The sequence below is a fragment of the Stenella coeruleoalba genome, assembly GCF_951394435.1.
Source record: "Stenella coeruleoalba genome assembly, chromosome: 15".
NCBI lineage: Eukaryota > Metazoa > Chordata > Mammalia > Artiodactyla > Delphinidae > Stenella > Stenella coeruleoalba.
Genome location: NC_137161.1, coordinates 70,992,251 through 71,014,928, shown reverse-complemented (window position 1 = coordinate 71,014,928; position 22,678 = coordinate 70,992,251). Strand labels below are relative to the sequence as shown.

Sequence of the window (22,678 nt, the reverse complement as noted above, 5' to 3'; positions counted from 1 at the left end):
CCATTCTTCTCCCAAGTTCTATGAGCAGCATTTGACCATTATTTTGAGCTTTTTATCAGGTAGATTGATTATCTCTGTTTTGTTTAGTTCTTTTACTGTGGTTCTGTCTTGTTCTTTTGGTAGGAATATATTCCTCTGTTTCCTCATTTTGCCTAATTTTCTGTGTTTGTTGCTATATATTAAGTAAAGCAGCTACCTCTCTTGGTCTTGAAGGAGTGGCCTTATGTAGGACATGTCCTGTGGGGCTCAGAAATGCAATCATGCCTGGCCACCAGAGCCAGGTCCTCAAGCAGTGTCCCCTTATGGGTTGCGCGCACCCTCTTGTTGTGGCAGGGTCGTGGATGCTGCTGCCATGCATTGGTGGGCAGGGTTGGCCCCTGGAAAGACTGCAATGCTGGCCACAATGGCTGATGGGTTCTAGTGGGCAGGGTTATCACACAGTCAGCTGTGAGGCCTGGCTGAGGTGCAGGGGTGGGTGGGGCTCTAAGTGGGGTATGCCGACTGGTGCTAACAGACTAGAGGGAGAATTCCAAAATGGCACCCACCAGCACTGGAATCAGCAAGGTAGCCTGAGACTGGAAAAATGGCTCCCTCCAGTTTCTCAGTCCCCAGGGAGCATCCCAACTCGTTCCTGCCTCTCCAGCAGATGCTTCAAGATTAGTAGGTGGGTCCCATTCACCTATGGTCCATGCACTTTTCAGTCTGGTGTTTTTGTGCTGGTTTTCAGGTGGAGTGAGTGTGAGTGTGCCCTTTAAAAGCTAGCTTTCCATTCTCTGCAGTTCTATAGTCTTGAGTGTATTCCCCATTGGTTTTCAAAGCCAGATGTTTTGGGGCCTCATCTCTCTTGTGCAGGATCTAAGGACTGGGGTGCCTGACGTGAAGCTCAAATCTCTCAATCCCCAGGGAAAGTAACTGTACCTGTGTAATCCCTCCCATCTGTGGACTGTCGCACCTGGGGTGTGGTTTTTTCCTTGATGAGGTCATCTCTCTGCCTCTCTTACCTGCCATGATGCTGCCCTTTTACCCTTTCTTGTGGAGACTCTGTTCATCCAGTTTTCAGGTCCTTTTCAGAGGGAATTAGTCTACTTGTAGCTGTAGTTTTGTTGTGTCTATGCGAGGAGCTGAGTTCAGGATCTTCCTATGCCACCATCTCGAACCTCCCATCTCACCCTGCTTTCTTACCTCACATTTTCTTTATCTGTAAAATGGGACTGGTATGAGGATTAAGTGAACCCGTTTGAGTAACGTGCCCAAATGACAGCCTGGCTTACAGCAAACATGCCATGCATCTAGCCATTGCAGTTCCTTCTTTCCATCATTTCTCCCACACTGCAGAAGACCCACCATGAGTCAGGCACCTGGGTCCTGGGGACCCCAACACAAATAAGACGCAGTCCCTGCCCCCAAAGAGCTTCTCGGTTCTGTTCTCCCACTCTGCTCTCCTCCCTGCTAACCAGTCTCAGGGTTAAGTCTTGGTGGGGGTGGGCAGCAGAATCTGTAAGGCTGGGGAGCCAGAAGGGGAAGCCCTGCCTGGGAGAAGGGAGCCAGCCACTCACCATAGAAAGGCACTCAAAGAGTCTGAGGGACTTGCTCTGCCCTAAGTAACATCAAGGGTCTGAAAGAGGCCACAAACGCTTCACATTTCTAGGTGTAAACTCTGGCTAAATGCAGGCCTTCGGGGTCTGTCCAGTAGACAGTCATAGTGCAGATGCTAATGTAATTCACTGAAAATATATACATTGGCTTCACATACAGATACACCAAGAGGCAGAGTCACAGAATGGGGATGACGGTGATGATGATGATAACAACAACAACAATAATAATAAATAGCAGTAGCTAACATCTGTTGGGTGCGCTTATGTCCCAGGCACAGTGCCAAACGCTGCACACGTAGGATCTCATTTGATCCTCCCAGCCCCTCGTGAGTTGGATATTACTGGTGTCCTTATAAACGAGGAAACTGAGGCTCAGGAGGATTTCAGAACTTGCCCACAGTGTGGGTTGGCAGTGGGGAACCAGGATACATGCCCAGTCAGTTTGACTCTAGGGCTTCTGCTCCTGTGTGGGAGGGGCTGGGGATAAACTCAGAGGATCTAGAGGTGAGCCTTGCCTTGGTAGGTCCAGGAGCTCTGTGGACAATAAAGGATGTAGATGCTAGTGTTGAAATCATGGCCACCACTTCTGGAGCACTTTCCACATGCCAGGCTCTGGTCAATATTTTGAAGCTATCAACTCATTCATTTTTCACAACCCTGTGGGGAGTGGGGGTTCATTCCCATTTCACAGATGGAGATGCTGAGGCTCAGAAAGTGGAAATGCCCAGCTCTATAGGACCCAGTCTAGAGGTCCCAGACCTATAAGTAGCAGAGCTTGAATTCAAATGGTTTGACTCCTTGTTGCTATGCTACACTCCATCCCAGTAGCCAAATCTGAGGGCAAATATTCAGAAACCCAGCCGTTGGCACCTCCTTTCAGATCTCTTAGAGATAATCTACTGCAAAGTTCACAGAGCAGGTGAATCCTGCTAGCAGATGTATATATATATTTTTTGACCCACACAGTGGTTTAAAAATAATCTCCATCAGTTGCCAATGTTGAAAAACAAGAATATTCTACAATTTTGATTTCTCTTGATAAAAGGAAAAGGGAGATCTGGCATATACTGGTCTTGTATTCCTGAATACCATAGTCCTCACCATTCCCTGTAGTCCTTCCAACCCCCAGGCAAGAATTGATTGCTATTTTTCATCACACTTGTATTATTTTCCTAATGGTATGGTTACAAAGAAGTGAAGTTCTTAGAGACCAACGTCTCTGTCAGAGGTGGGATAGCAGTCTAGATTGGAAAAGCCATGTTTTGCAAGAAAAATGGACAAAGGAACGTATCTTGGAGGTAATGACAAATATATCTATGAGTTTAACATGCAAAGTGTGCCTTGCCCATTTCACTCACTGCTGCCACCCCTGTGGCCCCTGAGACAGGGAATTTGTGACCGTTAATTGAGAAGAACCCACTTGCTTTGCAGATGAGGAAACTGAGGTCCAGGGAGCAAAATGGCTTCATGCCAATCCGTGGCCCCGGCTCAGGTGAGATGGCCCCGAGTCAGACTGCTTCCCAAGCTTACCTCTGCTGTCTGGCTGGCCATCACTATGACTGTTGCTGAGGGCGTCCTTCCTCAGGCCCCTCCTCCCACTAGCAGGGTGCTCCCTGTGGGAGGGCTGGTTAAAGGTGTCGAAGTCATCACCGCAGACTCTTGGGGTCGCTCTCTGAGCTCTCTCGCTGGCGATGACATTCCGGCTGCTTGTCCGCCCTTGCTCACGCCTGAGGCCTGTATCTCCAGCCTCGGTCTCTCCAGGCCCCTCACGGATGATATCCTCTGACGGAACCCTGCCTCTCCAGTCCAGCGGCTTCTCCGGACTCAGCCAGAGGGGTTTTGACTTCAGGCCTTCCTGCTTCCTGCCTTTCCCTGCGGGAGAAGGTTGTAACCAGGATGGGGTTTTCCCTGGAGGCTCAGAGGCTTTTCTGCCCATAAGGTTTTCCAGCTGTTGGATCAGCGAGAGCTCCTGGTCAAGAGGAGGAGGGCATTCCGCGGGGGAGGAGTGGGGAGGGACACTGGGCATGCCACCCGGCGAGGATGGTGCGGCTAAAAAGCTGCACTCTTCCTCTAACTTGGACAAATTGTCTTTCATGCAGTCAGGAGAATTCATCCTTCCACCAAATAAATGTCCTTGTGAAGAAGCCTTCACATCCTCTGCTGCTCCAGCTGGCTGCGAGTAACTGGCACCGAGCTGCTTGTCCCCATCGGTGCTGTTCCTCTTGCGGGCACCTTTGCTTTCTTCTGAGTGGGCTGCAACGCTATTTTCCATTCTCTCATTTTGCAGGCCCACCAGGATGCTCTGTGGGGCCTCGTCACCTCCTTTGTCTAAGTTGCCATCAAAGATGAGTTTTTTGTTGACATACAGCTTCACGTTTTTGGCCCCAATGTCAAGATCCTGAAAACACAAAATTTCACAAAATGAAGATGCGTGGCATCGGCCTGATGTATCAGATTTTGAAAGGAGCACGTGAAAAAGACAAATGTGGGACGCTGGAAACGTGAGCTTTCTGAGACTACAGCACTGGGGCTGTTAAATCAGACTCCTTTTCATTTCGGTGCAAAGGGTTACATATGTTATAAATCAAAGGACTTGCACAAAGAGGCGGCCTCCATCACCATCTTCATCATCATTACCTCCTGCTGGGACACATGTAATAGCCTGCTAATTGGTCTCCCTGCTTCCTGTCTCTTGCTCCTGTGACCTCAGCTTCACATTGCCACCTGCCTTAGTTTTCTACAAGAGCAGATCTGGCCCAGTCACATCCCTTTGTGAAATTCTTCATGTTTTTTTTCACTGCCTGTAGCAGGGTTCTTTAGAGTATGGTTCCTGGGCCTCCTGCGTCAGAAAAGCTTGGCAGGCACGTAAAATGCAGATGCCCTAGGCTCCATATTTTGGGGGCCCTGAGGGCAGAGCCTGAGACAAGGATTTGAGTGCAGGTAGCTTATCAGCAGGTGCTCCTAAGAGGGAGAGTCAGGTAGGGCAGGTGAAAACCCAAAAAGGTTTTGGGGCTGGTCACTGCTGTGGGGAACTGGGGCTCCATCCAGCTGGGACACTGTGAGGGACCGGCAGAACGCATCTCAGAAGTGTCCCTCCAAAGGCGGGAGGCTGGGTGTTTATCCACTGACTCCCTTCCCTGCTGTTGATGGCTGCCCCTGGGGAAACTGACTCCCCGCCATGACCACAGGCTAGGCCCTCTAGAAGCTTCAGCAAAAGGACCCGAGCAGAAAGGCTCAGAGCCTGGAAGCGCTGGAAGTGGTGCCCAGTCAGCACACCCGGGACTGTCCCAACACAGCTGTGGCCACAAGTCGAGGGGAGCCCAGAGGATGCGGTGTGGGCGCTGCACTTGTGTGGACCCGTGAGATGAATTCCGAACCCCTCAGTATGACATACAGGAACCTTCACAAAAGGGTCCCTGCTAGCCTTCTGTCTCCTCCTCTCCCAGCACATGTGCCCCGTATGAGGCAGGTGTTCAACGCTTCTTGGGTCATACTTAAAATTAGGGGGCTTCCCTGGTGGCGCAGTGGTTAAGAATCTGCCTGCCAATGCAGGGGACACGGGTTTGAGCCCTGGTCCAGGAAGATCCCACATGCCGCGGAGCAACTAAGCCTGTGCACCACAACTACTGAGCCCTAATGCCACAACTACTGAAGCCTGTGCGCCTAGAGCCCGTGCTCCGCAACAAGAGAAGCCACTGCAATGAGAAGCCCTCGCACCACAATGAAGAGTAGCCTCCGCTTGCTGCAACTAGAGAAAGCCCACGCACAGCAAAGAAGACCCAATGCAGCCAAAAAAAAAAAAAGGGAAAAAAAGAAAAGAAAAAAACATCAAATAACACCTCCTCCTGCTACTGCCTTATTTGGCCATACCTCTTTACACAAAAACAGTTTTTTGGTTTTTTTTGCGGTACGCGGGCCTCTCACTGTTGTGGCCTCTCCCGTTGCGGAGCACAGGCTCCGGATGCGCAGGCTCAGTGGCCATGGCTCACGGGCCCAGCCGCTCCGCGGCATGTGGGATCTTCCCAGACCGGGGCACGAACCCATGTCCCCTGCATCGGCAGGCGGACTCCCAACCACTGCGCCACCAGGGAAGCCCACAAAAACATTTTTAATAAACAGCTTTCTCGAGGAATATAATATATACCTCATACAGTAAACTGTACATGTTTAAAGCATACAACTTAATGGATAAAGAAGATGTGGTGTATATATATATATATATATATATATATATACACACACACACACACACAATGGATATTACTCAGCCATTAAAAAAAGCATGAAATAATGCCATTTGCAGCAACATGGACGGACCCAGAGATGATCATACTAAGTCAAGTAAGACAGAGAAAGACAAATATCATGTGATACTGCTTATATGTGGAATCTAAAAAAAAGATACAGGGCTTCCCTGGTGGCGCAGTGGTTGAGAGTCTGCCTGCCAATGCAGGGGACACGGGTTCGTGCCCCGGTCTGGGAAGATCCCACATGCCGTGGAGCGGTTGGGCCTGTGAGCCATGGCCGCTGAGCCTGTGCGTGCAGAGCCTGTGCTCCACGACGGGAGAGGCCACAAGAGTGAGAGGCCCGCATACCGCAAAAAAAAAAAAAAAAAAAAAAAAAAGATACAAATGAACTTATTTACAAAACAGAAATAGACCCACATTCATAGAAAATAAATTTATGGTTACCAAAGGGGAAAGGGAGGGATAAATTAGGAGTTTGGGATTAGCAGATACACACTCCTAAGTATAAAATAGATAACCAACAAGGACCTACTTATAGCACAGGGAACTATATTCAATATTTTGTGATAACTTCCAAGTGAAAAGAATCTGCAAAGGATATATATATATATATATATATATATATATATATATATACACACACACACACATATATATATATAACTATATATAACTGAATCACTGTGCTATACACCTGAAACTAACACAACATTGTAAATCAACTATACTTCAATAAAAAAGAATAAAGCACACTACTTTATAAGTTTTAACACATATCCACCCATGATCAAGGTAATGAACACACCCATCACCCACAAGGGTTCCTCGTACTCCTATGTAATCCCTGCCACCCTATCTTCTTCCCCCACCCCGAGCCAACCACCCGTCAGCCTTCTGTCACTATAGATTACTCTGCCTTTTCTAGAATTTTTCTATAAAAGGCATCGCACACTATGAACTCTTTGGGGCCTGGCTTCTTTCACTCAGCATAATAACTCTGAGATTCATCCATGTTGTGTCAATGAGTAGTTTTATTCCTTCTTATTGCTGGCGTGCCCCACAATCTGTTTGTCCACCTCTACAGCAAACTCTAAGAGTCACAGTCACAGCTGCACCTCCTGCCCGCTGGCCTCTGCCTCCTCCTCTACACGAACCCACCCTGCCAAAGGTGCCAGCAACTGGGTCACAGAACTTCCCTGTTGCCTGGACGATTCTGATCTATTCCTGTTGCCCTGGTCTATCACTCAATAGAGCCTTCTTTTCACTCTCAGGGGTGCCCTGGTTTGGACAATCAGCTTTGGGGTCCAGCAGGGGATCAGACCCACCAAGAAGTTCTCCTTTCTCAGGTAGGCTGTCCTCCTGCCCCTGCTCTCACCGCAACCCAGGCTCCCCGCTGTTGCTCCTCTTCAGCTGGGCCTTGACCGGTTGGGCTGGTCCCCGGCCTCCCGATTTTCCTGCACCCTCTCACTAGGGGGTCCCACTCAGGCCCAGGGCCCTAACTATCGTTCTCTCATTGGTGACTCCTATTTAATTTAATTTTATTATTGAAGTATAGGTGATTTACTATGTTGTTTCAGTTTCACACGTACAGCAAAGTGATTCCATTTTATATGTGTGTGTATATATATATTCTTTTCCATATTCTTTTCCATTATGTTTTTTTAAAAAATAAAATTTATTTATTTATTTATACTTTTGGTTGCATTGGGTCTTTGTTGCTGTGCGTGGGCTTTCCCTAGCTGTGGCGAGCGGGGGTTACTCTTCGTTGCGGTGTGCGGGCCTCTCATTGCGGTGGCTTCTCTTTGTTGCAGAGCATGGGCTCTAGGTGCGCGGGCTTCAGTAGTTGTGGCACATGGGTTGAGTAGTTGTGGCTCACGGTCTCTAGAGTGCAGGCTCAGTAGTTGTGGCTCACGGGCTTAGCTGCTCCATGGCATGTGGGATCTTCCCGGACTAGGGATCGAACCCGTGTCCCCTGCATTGGCAGGCGGATTCTTAACCACTGCGTCACCAGGGAAGTCCCTTCCATTATGTTTTACTGCAAGATATTGAATATAGTTCTTTGTGCTATACAGTAGGTCTTTGTTGTTTATCTATTTTATATATAGTAGTTTGTATCTGCTAATTCCCAACTCCTAATTTATCCTTCCCCACCCCCTTTCCCCTTTGGTAACCATAAGTTTGTTTTCTATGTTTGTGAGTCTGTTTCTATTTTGTGAATAAGTTCATTTGTATCATTTTTTAGATTCCACATATAAGTGATATTTGTCTTTCTCTGTCTGATTTACTTCACTTAGTATGATAATCTCTAGGTCCATCCATATTGCTGCAAATGGAATTATTTTTGTCCTTTTTTATGGCTGAGTAGTATTCCATTGTGTATATATACCACATCTTCTTTATCCATTCGTTTGTCAGTAGACATTTAGGTTGCTTCCATGTCTTGGCTATTGTGAATAATGCCAATTAACACTGGATTCCTGACTATTTTAATCTCCAATCCTGACCTCTCCATCCAGCCCACAGTGACCATGTGACCTCTCTTCTTGGATATCTAACAGGCGTCTCAACCTTAACAGGCCCCAAACAGAATGATCAATCCACTCTTCCCAAACCTTGTCATCTTTCGTCTCAAAAGTGGTTCCGCCGTTCAACCAGCTGCCCCAAACCTGGGAGTCCTTGAGTCTTCTTGCTGTCTCACTCACACGTCCAATCCATCAGAAGCCCTGTGGCTCTACCTCCAAACCCCCTCCGGAATCTGACCTCTTCTCCCTGAATGGTGGCCGCCTCCTAGCCTGGGTCACAGTCATCTCTCCTGGAGACAACGACCGTATCCTCCTAAGTGCTCTCTGTGTATCCACTCTGCACCGTCACCCACCCACCCCCACCCCACTCCGGCACACACACTTCATTTCCAGCAGCCAGTCTTTCTTAAAAAACACCTTAAATCAGGGAATTCCCTGGCGGTCCAGTGGTTAGGACTCTGCACTTCCACAGCAGGGGGCCCGGGTTCAATCCCTGCTCAGGGAACTGGGATCCCACAAGCCGCACGGCGCTGCCAGAAAAAAACAAACCAAACCAAAACAACTTAAATCAGATCACGGCAGGCCCCTGCTTAAAACCACCCAATGGGGCTTCCCTGGTGGCGCAGTGGTTGAGAGTCCGCCTGCCGATGCAGGGGACACGGGTTCGTGCCCTGGTCCGGGAAGATCCCACGTGCCGCGGAGCAGTTGGGCCTGTGAGCCATGGCCGCTGGGCCTGCACGTCGGAGCCTGTGCTCCGCAATGGGAGAGGCCACAACAGTGAGGGGCCCGTGTACCACACAAAAAAAACAAAAACAAAAACAAAAAACAAACACCCAATGATTTCCTATTACGTGGAGAATAAATTCCAGCTCCCTTCAGCGGTCAATGTGGCCTGCGTGATCTGGTCCTGTGACGACCTCTCTCTCCCCTCCCCTTCTGCTTCCAACACACCACTCTGCTTGCTGCTCTGTGATCCCAGGGAGCTCCTGCCCACCTTGGGACCTGGGCACCTGCCTGGAAACCTGCAAGGCTGGCCCCTCCTTGTCTTCAGAGAGATGTGGCTGCTCTCCCTAGAGCAGCCCCCGCCCCACCCAGTCACCTCTCTAGCCCATGGCCCTGTTTTCTTTCCTCCTGGTCTCTGAAATGGTCTTGTTCATCAGCTTTCTAACTTATTTATTGTCTCCCCCACTCAGAGTTAAGCTCCAAGACAGCACAGAGCCTACTAATCTCGTCCAAGGGCCCAGCAAGGGCCTGGCACACAGCTGCTGCTCAGTAATCCCTTTGGAATTATAAGTGAATAAACACAGGTATTTTTCTCCCCGGGGACACTGCTCTCCAACAATCATCAGAGAAGAAACCTGATCAGAAAAATGGTAGCCTGTTGGTTTCAACCCCAGGCCGTTTTCCATCTTGCTTTGGCTTCTGATCTGCTCTTGGGATACAAGATCTGAGATCCCAGAGGTGTCCATCTATACTTATTTCCCCCTGCCTTAGCGCTCCTGAAATCCAGGCAACGAAGCTCCAGCTAACTTCCTAGTTCACTAAGTTATTGCTATGAAGGTTTCCGTAGCAATTTAGGATGAGAAACGTCAAGCCCGTGTTACACCACAGGAACCCAGCTTCAAACGTCCAATTGCAGGATGGCAGGCTACTATTTGCTGCCTGTCAGAAAAGTCGGTTCTCAAAGCCTTCTTTTACATGTTTATATGGACGTGTTCTCTGTTTAGCGGAGGCGCAGCGCAAGTGTGTGCTGTGAATTAATCAGGAAATAGCTATTGGAGAAGGACAGCCTGGGCAGCTTTCAATGACTAGTCCCGCAAAATTACCGCCGTGGAAACATCTGGTGAGACAGACACGCTCTCACTGAAAGAGGCGGTGGGGTGGGGAGGAGACCTTTCAGTCTGCACAGTCGTCACATGGGCATCCTGGCTTCCGTAAGGAGATGCCTGGTTTCCACAATGGGCTCCTTGACCGTCCGCGAACGGCCTAGAGCCCCGTCTGACCTCAGCTCTCTCCAAGAAGCCTGGCTGAGTGGGGACAGAGAGAGGGGAGCAGGCTGGGGCAGGGGTGTGACCTCTCATGCCCCTAGCATCAGGCAGGTAGGAGAGAGAGCAGGGTTGGGGTGGAAACCACAGGGAGTGGCGGGGGGTGTGGGGAGCTGAGAGGTTCATGCCCCTTACCTGATGGTGTTTAAACCTGCCAAGTTGCCAACACCCTGCAGACCAAACAAGCCGTATCTGTGGGTGGATCTGGTCCAAGCATCACCAGGATGGGATCCCCGGTGGGGAACGGTAGGGAGTCACTTCTCTGGGGATTCCATGTGTTAAAAAAAAAAAAAAGGCTGCATGCATTGGCCCATGCTGTCTTTGGAACAACTCTCCAAGGTCTTGGGCATTAGGGCCCATCTGACAGATGAAGAAACTGAGCTTCAGCCTTCTCTGAGGTCACACAGCTGGGGCACAGAGAGCCACTCTGGCTGGCACCCTGAGGTCCTACTGCCACCTCCCTTTGGGTCAAGCCAGACCTGGAGAGGGCCTCCGTCTTGGCCGTGCTAGCCTGGCCACCCGCTCTGGGTGGAACTCTGAGTCCCCACTTCTGCTTCTTAATTAGTCCCCATGGACCAACTATCTCGTACTCCCATCCTAGCTCTCTCCTCACTCCCTAGAGGCAGTCACTGTGGGCACTGGTGGGGAGCATGTGTACGTATGCTTGTGTCCTTCCAGACTTTTCCTATGTGTTTACATACATATCGATGCAACGGCCATCACACCTCAAGAGTGTGGCCCAGAGCTATGTGAGACACACGTCTGCTCCGTGGAGAAGACGGGGTCGAGGTTTTGCAGGTCTGTACTACTTGGCATCCCTCTGTAAAGCTCTGCATGAGGGGTGCCTTTGGGAATAGATCCAAGGGAAAATCCTTTCACTCCTAAACAACCAGCCTGCTCCCTCCTTTCCAACAAGAGGGCTCTAGTCCTGGCTGTTTCCTCCTTTGCCTCAGCTTCCAAGAAATCGAGGTGAAACTCCATGCTGCTGCTGACCTTACCATTTGTGTGTGTGTGTGTGTGTGTGTGTGTGTGTGTGTGTACTTGCTTCCTCGGGGCTCATATTTCCTTCCTCGTTTAACTAGAGTTATTGCTATGCCTTTTGTTGATGCTGTCTCAAACCCCTTTTGCAGTGGATTTTCAAAAGGACACTTTGAAACTCTGTGGCTGCCACGTAGTCAATGGGAGCACCTTCTCTAGTCCAAAGAAAGACTTCATCCTTCTTTCCAGTTGAGGAGAACCAATCACGTTGAGACCGTAATGCATTTTAAACACAAGAACATTAATATTATTTTGATCTAAGTAACTGAATTGACTCGATAAGGCCACTCTCCTCCCTGGTCCTGGGGTCAAATGACATGTCTCTTCCAATGAGCACATGAATTGCTCAGCAAAGACTGATGGCGGCCCGGCTCTGTCATGACAACAACCCAAGCAGAGGCGGGGGCTCTTGTGCTCACAAAACACTTTCCCTAGAGACCAACAACTGCCCTCAGCACAGGTGGAAAAGCCTGAAGGAAATCATCTGGAGCAAAGCATCGGCTAAGCCTACGGGCCGGATGCCAGGGAGGGTCCATTAAAGCAAACCCTTCCTCGGCGTTGGTGACAATTGGAGTCGAACCAGCTGCGTGTCGCTGGACCTCATTCATGCACAGCCCGAGGGGGCCCACACTCTAGGGGTTCTGTCACCTGCTGGGCACCCACGCTGGCTCCACTGCACAGGGAGAACATGGGCTGCCGTCCCTCACTGCTCTCTTTGCCGGGAAGTGCTGGGTCCACAGCAGGAGAGGCCGAGGGGCTGTGGGCTGACTGGGAGGCTAGTCAAGCACGGGGGACTTCGGGGAGTGAGCTGCGCTGCCCAGAGAGCTGCCATGTAGGCTTCGGGACCTGGCTCAGGAGCTGACGACCCCTCCGGGAAGCCCCTGGCTCTCCCGATCTGCCCCATCGCACCTCCTCGGGTTGAGTTGAGGGTCCCCCTCTAGGCTCTCACAGCTGGGCTTGTGACTGGACCCTTGCGCCTACTACCTGGTGGCCCCATGTGCTCACCTGTCTTCTGGCCTATCCCCATCTATCCTGAGGCCTAGCTCTGGGAACTAAACCTGCTCTTTCCACCTGAACTTGAGTGCTTTATTGAGAGGAGATCTCAATGGCCTTTCATATGTCCTTTGGGAGGAAGAGCAATGAAAACCTTCTTTGTGATGAAGCTACTTGAAGAAGATGGTGGGGACATGTGACATTTAACAAGCTACATTTAACCTATTACATGCCAGGCTGGGGGCCAACGACTCTGACCTCCTGGCGTCACAGACTCAGAGGACAAAGGACGGGGATGGGATCTGACAGACGGGGTCACTAACTGGAGGACCTACAGCTGAATCTGGGCTGGTTTGGCCCATAGAGCAGTTAAAAATTTCAGAACCAGCTGATAATATCTAAAAGCTGAGAGCTTTCACATAACGATGTGCATTTTTGGCCTCTCTTGAAGATTTAGGCCATCTGGCAGGGCGGGGCCAGGGCAGAGTGATGGCTGCTCTAGGCAGGGCCCAGCTTGCCAGTGACCACAGTTACTCTCTATTGAAAGGTGGAACCAGGTGGTGGGCACCAGATTGCCTGGTAGTCATGTGACTACCAGCAAGTTCTTCTGCTTTTCTGGGCCTCAGCTTCCCCATCTGTAGGATGGAGCTGATCACCACAGTACCAGTCTCATAGGACGGCTGTACGGAATAAACGAGCTCATACGTGTAAAGTGCTTTGAATGCTGACTGGCACATAACACACACTCAAGAGACGCAAGCCGCCATCATTATCTTGTGCCCAATCTACCACCTGGACGGAAGCACCTGCTGAGGCTGGCTGCTCAGGGCTAGCGTGGCTGGAGACTCCCTGCTCCCCTAAGTCCTGGTGCAGCAGTTCCCTGTTCCTGGCAGGGGCTGGCAGCAGGCACAGGAGAACCCCATCCACTCCAGAGTGGAGCCTAGCATTACTCCTGCTGACTTAGGTCAAGATTCCCCTCAAGTTGGGATTGACATATACACCCGACTCTATATAAAACAGATAACCAGCAAGGACCTTCTGTACAGCACAGGGAACTCTACTCAGTAGTTTGTAATAACCTATAAGGGAAAAGAATCTGAAAAGGAATATATATATATGTGTATATATGTATACACATAACATATATATGTATAACTGAATCACTGTGCTGTACACCAGAAACTAACGCGATATTGTAAATCGACTATATTTCAATAAAAAATAAATTAAAAAAAAAAAAAGCTTCCCCTCGATCTGGGCTCAGGCCCCAGCAGGCAATTCTCGCAATTTTATTCATACCACATGGGGCCTTTCAGGATCCTGTCCTGTGTGAGACACAAAAGACGAGAGCAAGTCTCCTCTCCTTAAGGAGTTCACAAAAGTATGAATAATTAGGTGTCACAGACTCAGATGCTTGCAGCACCACAGACGTGAGCGGCACAGGGATGCTGGTGAGCTGGGGAATGCACACCTGCAAGTCCAGAGGCCGCAGGGGTCACTGGGCTCCAGCCGGTGGATGCCACAGAGGGAATATAGCCAGCTCATCAAAAGCCAACTTTCCAATGTTGTCAAATGTTTCACAAGCGGTGCAACATCGTGAGTGCCAAACGGAATACGCCTGCAGGATAGAGTTGGCCGGGGGCACCCGTTTGGGACACCAAAGGCTCAGGAAACTGAGGGATACCCTAGGGAAGTACATGACTTGGTGCCCGGAGGGGTGGCTGAGACCACCAGAAGGGGCCTGGGGCAGGCTAAGGGTGTACAGGAGGCTGGTGGGTGAAGCAGAACCTTGATGTTTCCAAAGGCAGGGTTTGTAATGAGACCGACTAGGTATTCCAGGTGCTGGGAAGGGCAGGAGCAAAGGCACAGAAGAGAGGAGTTTCCTAGGGACCAGAGGGAATGAAAGTTGCATAAGGATGGAAGAGCCAGAGAGCCAGTTTTGGGGTCTGAAAATGGAGAAGGTCACCAGTGCACATGCACGCAGGGCCCGGGCCAGCATGGCAAATGGGAGAGGTGGTGTGGTGTCAGGACAACTGTGCCACTGTGTCGGGGACACAAGTAGGAGTGGTGGGGACTGCGGCGCTGTGACTCAGCTCCGCCAAAGCTTCCAGGAGTGGATGTGACCTCATGTCGCCAGATCGTCTAGTTTCTCAATAAAAGTCAAAAATCCCTATTTTGCACGGAATCCCTTCCAATTTTTAAATGTTGGCAATTAATTAAAGAACTTTGAAAACACGCTGTGAGCCAGCTGCAATCTGTGAGCTGCCTTTGGTCAGTCGGGGCTTAGCCTCTTCCCAGGATGCCCCGGCAGCACGAGCTAGCCGGGGACTGTGGCCTCTCCCCTGAGGCATTCTGCAGTGGCGAGGCCCTCGGCTCATCTCCCGCCACTGTCCCAGCCCCACTGAACTATGGTTTGCCGTTATCCCCCTGGGCCCTCCTGCTTGGGTGAGAGCTCGCAGGGGCAGACAGCGTGTCTGATTCCCGGCCCCAGCAAAATGCCTGAGTGTGGGGCGATCGATAACGGCTCTGTTGATGAGATGCAGGGACTGAGCAGATGAGTGAGCGGAGCGGGGAGGCGGCGGGGGCAGCGGGCAGCAGGGGAAGGGGGAGCTGGACTTGGAAGGAGGCAGGTTTGGGCAGTGGAAACAGTAGGACTTAGGGATGACTGGCAGTGAGGGGCAAAGGGGGGAGCGGAGGATTCAAAGGTGGGAGTCGGGCGCTGCTGCAGACAGTAAGAGGAAGCAGAGCCGGAACTGGGGCCGAGGGGCCTGGGGGTGGGGATACCAAGTTGGGGTGTCGGTGCAAGGCCGGGCGGAAATGCCAAAGAAAAGTATCTCATGGCTAGGAGCGAAGCTTGGTTCAGAAATTAAGCCTTGGGGAGGGTTTAGTGAATAAATTCAACAGCATGTGACTTCTGCATTCTTAGAGGAAAAGAAAAAGGACCTAGCTTGGGTATCGTTTTCTACTTTCCCTGGTGATGTTCCCTTCTTTTGGAGACAGCACCTCAATTTTCCATTGGGAATCCACCCTTCCCTCGACCTGACTTCAATGTGGATAATGTGGGCCTCACCCCAGGTTGCAGCCCAGGCCTGGCCAGTGGGGCCTCAGTCTGGGACTTTCTTGAGGAGAGTCTCTCTTCAGAGTGCTGAAATCAAGAGCGATGTCATCAGGGACCACCACTTGGAACCTGAGGATGACGCCAACACAGAGGAAAGCAGAGATATGTGATGGAGGGAGGCAGCTTCCTGAAGGCATCATGTGAACTCCTGGATCCTGCCATGCCTGAAGCCAGCAAACTCATACTCTCCTGTAACACGGGCCAAAGAACGCTTTTTTGTCCTTAGCTGGATTTAATTGGGTTTTCTTGTCCTTTGTTACCAAGAGAATCCTGGCTGATACACTAGCGCTGGGACTGAGAAATTTAATCAACAGATTCAGCTACTAAATCAGTCCTGGCCAAGGCAGGCAGGAGATGGGGAGCCCTACCCCCTAGGGGGTCTGGAATTTATCTTGCTGTCCTAGGCTGGCCCCTGCACGTGGGTGAGAGTTCTCCCTGCTTAGACACCTGTCTGGCCCCAGATGCAGCCTGTCCCCTGGTCTGTACAGAACAGGATATGGGCCTCAGCTTCTACCCTGGTTCTGCATCTGTGTTCTCATCCCTTGGTGGGAGTACAGTATGGATCTGAATTCCAACCTTCTGGCTGGAGCCTGAATACCTCGTTGGGCCCCCTCTCTCAAGGCAGAATTCTCTGCTCACCTCTCCTTCCCCTGCTGGCTGGGGGTCTGCTTCAAACCTGAGTCTCCTGGGACTCTCAAGATGACCACACCTGTATCTTCCCGAGTGTGGACTCTGCATATAGATTTCAGATCCTGCAGCCCACCTACAAGAGAACACCCTCTGGTGACAGGCAATGGCCTAGACCAAGCCTGAGGTCAACACCTAAGGAAGGCTCTTGGGCGCCTGGGTTAGTGCCTTTCCCACCAGCTGCCCTGTTAAGATGCCATCATGATCTCCAGGCCCAAGGGTGCACAGACCCCACCCTACGGCAGAGCCGTCGGGCTACACTGACTCAGCTGCCCAAATGAAGGTCACATCTTTGACTTCAAAGCCATTGCCATGTTTGGCCTCAGTTTGTATCAACTATTAAAAAAAATAATTTTGGGGCAATCAAGGCTATTTGAATATGGACTGGGTATTACAGCATAATAATTAATTATTGTCAGGTATGATAGTGGCATTGGGATTATATAAAAACAAACTCCTTATCTGTTAGAGATGCATACAAAAAATTTATGAGTGAAATGTTATGATAGCTACAATTTATTTTTAAATGTTAGGGGAAGAGATGGAACAAAAATGGCAGAATGTAGATAATTAATGAAGCTGGTGACAGGTACATAGGTCGTTATTGAACTAATCTCTTCACTTGCATTCATTTGAAAGTCCACCCCCGCCCGCCACCCTGCCTAAAAAAGAGGCCTTTCTGAAAATACAGATACTGCCCTGGGATGAATTGAATCTACCCGTGGTGCACTCCAGAGGCACTGTGACGCTCATCCAAGCCACCAAGCTAGACTATGCTAAGAGCCTCCTCTTGGGGCTCCCTCTTCCCTCTGATCCCTTCTCCAAACAGCAGCCTGAGTGATCTTTTAAATTCCTCCATCAGATTGTATCACCCTTTGCCCAAAACCCTCCAATAATGATACTAAGAGCTGACCTTTGTATAGTGCTCACAAAGGCCAGGAATCATTCTGAGCACTTCATACGTATTAACCGAACAAGAATCACCCCATTTTCCAGATGAGGAAACTGAGGCATAGAGTAACATGCCCAAGGTCACATGGCTAGGAAGAGGAGGAGCCAGGGTTTGCCTCAGCTGGGCTGGCTCTGACCATCCCCCTATTCTGCCTCCAAACCAGTAAGGCCCACACGACCCGGTTCCCACCTACCCCTGGGACCTCCCCTTACCCTCTCCTCTGTTCACCAGCTCAGTCTCCGCCTAAACTGGTTGTTCCTGCCTTTGCTCTTGCTGTGCCCCCTGATGGGAATTCTCTTCCCACTGATGCTAGCTGCTCCTTCTTCACATCCAGGTTGGGGAAGGCCTTTGATCACCTGTCCGGAGCAGCCCTGCCTCTTTCTCCTCCTGCCTCTCTCCCGTTGCCTGATTTTATCGTCTTCAGAACACTTAGCATTACCTGAAATGACACTATTCACTTGTGCCCTTTTTTTTTTTGTCCCTTCCTCATGAGAAGGGACAGGGCTGTATGAACAGGACCTTGTCTATTCGTTCAACACGGCTCCCTGAGCACCAAGACCCTTATGGGCCGATATGTCGTCACCAGCCACATGTGGACAATTACCTTAATATTAAAATGAAATAAATTGTAAAATGCAGTCTCTCAGTTACAGGAGCCACAATTCAAGTTCCCAGTGGCCGCCTGGGGCTAGTGGCTTCTGCCCTAGACAGGGCAGATAGAGCATGTTAATATCATCAGAAGTTCTACTGGGCAGTCCTGGCCTGGATCACCATGGCAAGTCACAGAAATACACCACTGGAGTTTGGGATTGACATGTACACACTGTTTTTTAAAATGTTTTTTAAAATGGATTTTTAAAATGGATAACCTACAGGGACCTGCTGTAGAGCACAGGGAACTCTGCTCAATATTACATAACAACCTAAATGGGAAAAGAATTTGAAAAAGAATAGTTATATGTATATGTATAACTGAATCACTTTGCTCTATACCTGAAACCATCACAACATTGTTAATCAACTATACTCCAATATAAAATAAAAAGTTAAAAAAAAGAAAAGAAAAGAAATACACCATTGGGGAAATCTAACATTAATTAATTAATTAATTCAAAAACTAGTGAGCACCATTTCCATGCATAAAATATATCACTGGGTCCTGCCTCACTTGCTGTTGTGACCAGGCTGGAGGTGGCATCTGCATGGTGATGCTGCAGGTGAAAATGGTGATGGAATGGTGCCACGTAGATGATGAATGTGCTTATTATAAACGAAAACAGATGGACCGTGGCGAGCAGCTGAAAGCCCACTTTTTGGATGGGTTATTACATCCTAGAGGAGGGAGACCATTGATTCCTTTCTCCTAGCAGATGTCGCTCTGCAGGGGAAGCCATGTCGAGAAAAACCGCAGGGAAACCCACAGGCCCATGTTCCCTTCCCACCTCGGTCCCTGACTCCTCACTAGCTGGGCCAGTCATTTAATCTGGGGAAACATCACAAAATGTGACAAACATATTATCGCGTCCTCCTCCTGAGCCCGAGACAGGCATCGCGGATCCATCACACACCCTTTCCTGGATGAACCAGAAGGAAAGTTCTAAATCCTTCCCAAGACAGCCCTCCAGGCAGCCATTTCCAAGCAGAGTTGACAAAACAGACGCAGCTATCTGTCCCGCAGGAGCTTTTTATCCTGAGCCCCAGCTTCTTTATCTACAACGTGGGGCCCGACCACATCCACCTTGTAGGGTGGTTGGGAGGTTAATTGAGATGATTCATTTGTTCAGTTCTTTGTTCAGGCATCAAATGTTTATGGCGTGCTCAGTGGGGGCTTCACGCCTGCCTGATGCATGCAGCATTGGGTAAACAGCAGCTGTGATGAGTACCCACATCTGCGGGCCACCCTGTGTGCCTGCGTGGACAGATGCTAGCCTCCGTGTCCTTACCCTGCCCGGAAGTCCTCTCCTCCGGGCCGGTTTACGCTTACCACATCACCTAACGAGGGGGAAGGAACCCATCCAAGTTAGCCCGAGGATTAAACGGGCAGCAGATTTTCCAATAAGAGACTCCTTTTCTTCTAGCACCTTCTTTTCTTATGCTCTAAATAAGCCTTGGTTGGATCAGCGCCTCACACTGAACTTTGCTTCCTTGAATTCCCAGACACAAAACACTGTCTTAACAAGCCGTGTCTGCTGGGCTGAGCTGTATTTCCTATAAACTCTCATTTTATCTCCTCTAAAACACACGGTAACAGCATTCTCTGGAGAATATTAAATGAAACCAACCTGCAGCTGCATTTGTTTGCGCTTTCTGTCCCCGGAAAATTCTGTCAACAGATAGGTGTGCGTTACATAAGTGGTGGCCCTGCCGGGGACTGCGGTCCTCCACACACTCCTCTGTGTAGAAACACCTCAAGTCTCTAATCCCCGCAGCCGGCTGCTCCCCGAAGCGCCCACAACAGCAACGACGCCCTGGTGTCCTGCTCCTTTTCTGTTCTCAGCACACAGGGAAGGCCGAGTGCAGGTTAAAGAAGAAAGGCAAGCCTCAGCCTAAAGGGACGAAGCTTATCTTCTTTGTAATACAGCACATAAAATCTGCTTTTCTTGGCCTGAGCGATATAGTTGATGAGCTACAGGGCACGGGCTTGGGCAGCCAGCGCCGTTTCATTAACCAGTCCAGAATATACTGGTGACCGCCTGCCAGGAAGTGCCGGGTGAACTGGAGAAGGAGAGGACCCAGCCCTAGATGCTGGGAACGCGCCGCAGCTACATGGGGCCGCGGCTGCATCCGGGGCCTAGAGGACAGCCCCTGCGCACACCCCGGGCAGGGGAGGCTGACACGCCCACAGGAACTTTCTCATTTGTTCCAATAGTTTGGACTTTTTCTCAAATTTAAACTTTAGGCATTTGTTTGAAAAAAAAAATCAAAACAGAGAAATCAGAGAAAGCTTTTTGTTACTTCTCTGGGGCAGCACAGTGTGTGAACAGAGCCGGCTGGGACCGCGTCTGCCATGTTAACCTCCAGATCCCCAGAGCCTAGCAGATGGTTATTCGGGAGCTGGAGGGACGGCTGGGTGAGTGGGTGAGCGAAGAACCAGCCAGAAGAGGTACAGGAGGGAAGGACGGCAAGGTGGGAGGGGGCACGGAGTCTCCTGATTGAGCCCCAGCTGGCCTCTAACCTGCGCTATGACCTCGGGCAAGCATCCTAACCCCTCCTACTCTCAGTCTCTCATCTGGATCTCAAGAAGGATGAGACAATTGCTTATGGGCTCTTGGGGGAATGAACTCATTCATTCATTCGACAACCATGTATTTCTACTTGGAACAGAGCAGTGGTGGAGATGACTCAGGCCCTGCTCCCAAGAGGCCCACAGTGTGATGGGGGGACAAGTGCCCATCCTGGTACAGGGGCGATAGAACCAGTTCATGAGGTCCAGAAGTGCACAAGGGTCAGGGGGTCAGGCGAGCATCCTGGAGAAAGGGACGTCTGGGTTTCCCAGGAATACAAGGCAGAGGCAAGCATTCTGAGTTGAGCGAGATGGGAGGGGCCAGGGACTAAAGGTGCGCCTACCAGGGAGGGCGGTGGAGAGCCACGAGCCGCTGGCACTCTGGAGGGTGGCCTGGTCAAGGGGCGGGTGCCAAGAGAGAGGCAGGCTTGACGCACAGGGATTAGGGGCCCTCTGTCCTGCATTCTCTGGATCAAGGGGAGCCTTTGAGGGCTTGAAACAATAGAGTCGTGATCAGACCTCGCAGTGGCTACTGGAGACAGACCGGAGGCTTGGGCCCGGGGTCAGGGAGAGCGATTAGGAGGCTGTACTCTTCCACACCTCCACGCCTTCGCCCGCGAAGCTCCCTCCACCTGGAGAGTCTTTCCCTTTTCTGTCTGGCTCAGGGCTTCTCTTTCCACTAGAGCTCAGGTACGCGCTCTTTAAAGCACCTTCCCTGACCCCTCCCAGCCTGAGGCGGGCTCCCTCCTCCAGGCTCCAGCAACCGCAGACTGGGAACGGCTAGCTCCAGCCCAAAGATGAGTTTGGTTTGAACCGTATGGTGGCTTCAAAAGAAGTGAAATTAGCTTCTGACGTTTGCAAACAGCTCATCTCAAAATCCAGATTCCCAGCTCTCTGGGAACGTTCAGAAGGTCTAGCAGCACTGGCTGGCATTGCTCCACATCAGTCATTAGCTAAAGCTGAAAAGTGCCCTGCCCTTTACCTGGGCCATGCGCTTGCCAGTCTGCCACGCTCCCCACCAGGCCCTAGCGTCTCTCTAACAACATTGAGGCCGAGCATTGGTTGCCATTTATCATCTCGCTTGTACTACTGCTTCCCTTATAGCAGATTAGAAAGGAAAGTAGAACAAGTTTTGCTCCCTTTTCTATCATAAGAGGGGAAACCGAGAGAGGCTGCGAGAGTCCTGTCCCTCCTTGCTCACTGCGTTCCCTGCTGAGTCCCTGGGGCTTCTGTTTGAAACCCCGGCTCTCTGGGTTCAGCTTTATCAAGGCCTTCATCACACTGCCTCACACGTCCACATGTACTTGTCTGCCAGCTTTTAGATAAGGAGTACCTCCAAGGCATGGACTGTGTCTTTACATCAGTGCGCTCAGAATCGATCATGAAGCCTGATGGTACCTAGGATGTGCTCACTAATCAAGGTTGAATGGAGGAATAAATGCATATGAACATGTGATAAACAGCCCGGAGAAGAAAGCAAGGATGAGGGCCTGGGTAGTGGTATGAGGGTGGGAAGGAGGGGAGGGGTTCTGAAACCAGAGGGGCTGAAGAGCACAGAGGTTAAGGGCCTGGCTGTTTAGAGTGGGGTGCACACACCAGGATCACTGGTACATGTGAGAGCTGGTTAGACGTGCAGAATCTCGGGCCCTGCCCTAGACCCGCTGGATTAGAACCCACTTTTTACCAAGATCCCAGGCAAGTTGTTGCGGATACGGTTGGAGAAGCGCTGGCTAAGCCAATGGGCCTGGAGTCTGACTGCAGGGATTCAAATTCTCACTCTGACGCTCACTGGCTGTGTGCCTTGGGCCACGTTACGTAACCTCTCTGTGTGTCTGTTTCCTTATCTGTTAAAACTGCACCTCGGTTCATATTTCTTCAGTTCCCCCGAAAGGTGACCTGATTCTACTTCCCAAACCTTCAGCGGAGGCTCTGCTCCTGGGGGCTCTGACAACGCGAAGTGAAATCCCCCAGCAGGCGCTTGCTACACCCAGGAGGAAGGGCAACGGGGCCTCGTGGTGCCCAGTTTGCAACTTCGGGAATCAGGCTACGGGAAAGCACCAAGTGCTTCCATCAGGCAAATGCCCAGCCAGGAACCGGAGCCTGTTACTTACGCCGTCAGCCGTGCAGTAATTCCAAACCTTGATCTTGGTTAGACCAAAGTCACGCAGCTGTCTCGTGTTGCGGATAACAAAAAAGAGCTGGAGCGGCGGGTGGAAGGGGCACGTCCACAAGGAAGGGTCTTTCTTGCCCTGAAA

General features: G+C 50.5%; 1 protein-coding gene across 5 annotated transcripts in view; it reads right to left on the bottom strand.

Annotated features, from left to right (window-relative positions):
* The window catches only part of KATNIP (katanin interacting protein), a 200,379-nt gene that overhangs the window by 40,068 nt on the left and 137,633 nt on the right, over positions 1-22,678 (bottom strand). For all 5 annotated transcript variants that reach the window (XM_079944672.1, XM_079944676.1, XM_079944673.1 and 2 more), the window contains 2 exons: positions 22,535-22,672; positions 3,129-3,996 (listed from right to left, as the gene is read on the bottom strand). In XM_079944672.1, coding sequence (XP_079800798.1) covers positions 3,129-3,996; positions 22,535-22,672 — 1,006 coding nt within the window. The remainder of the gene's footprint in view (positions 1-3,128; positions 3,997-22,534; positions 22,673-22,678) is intronic.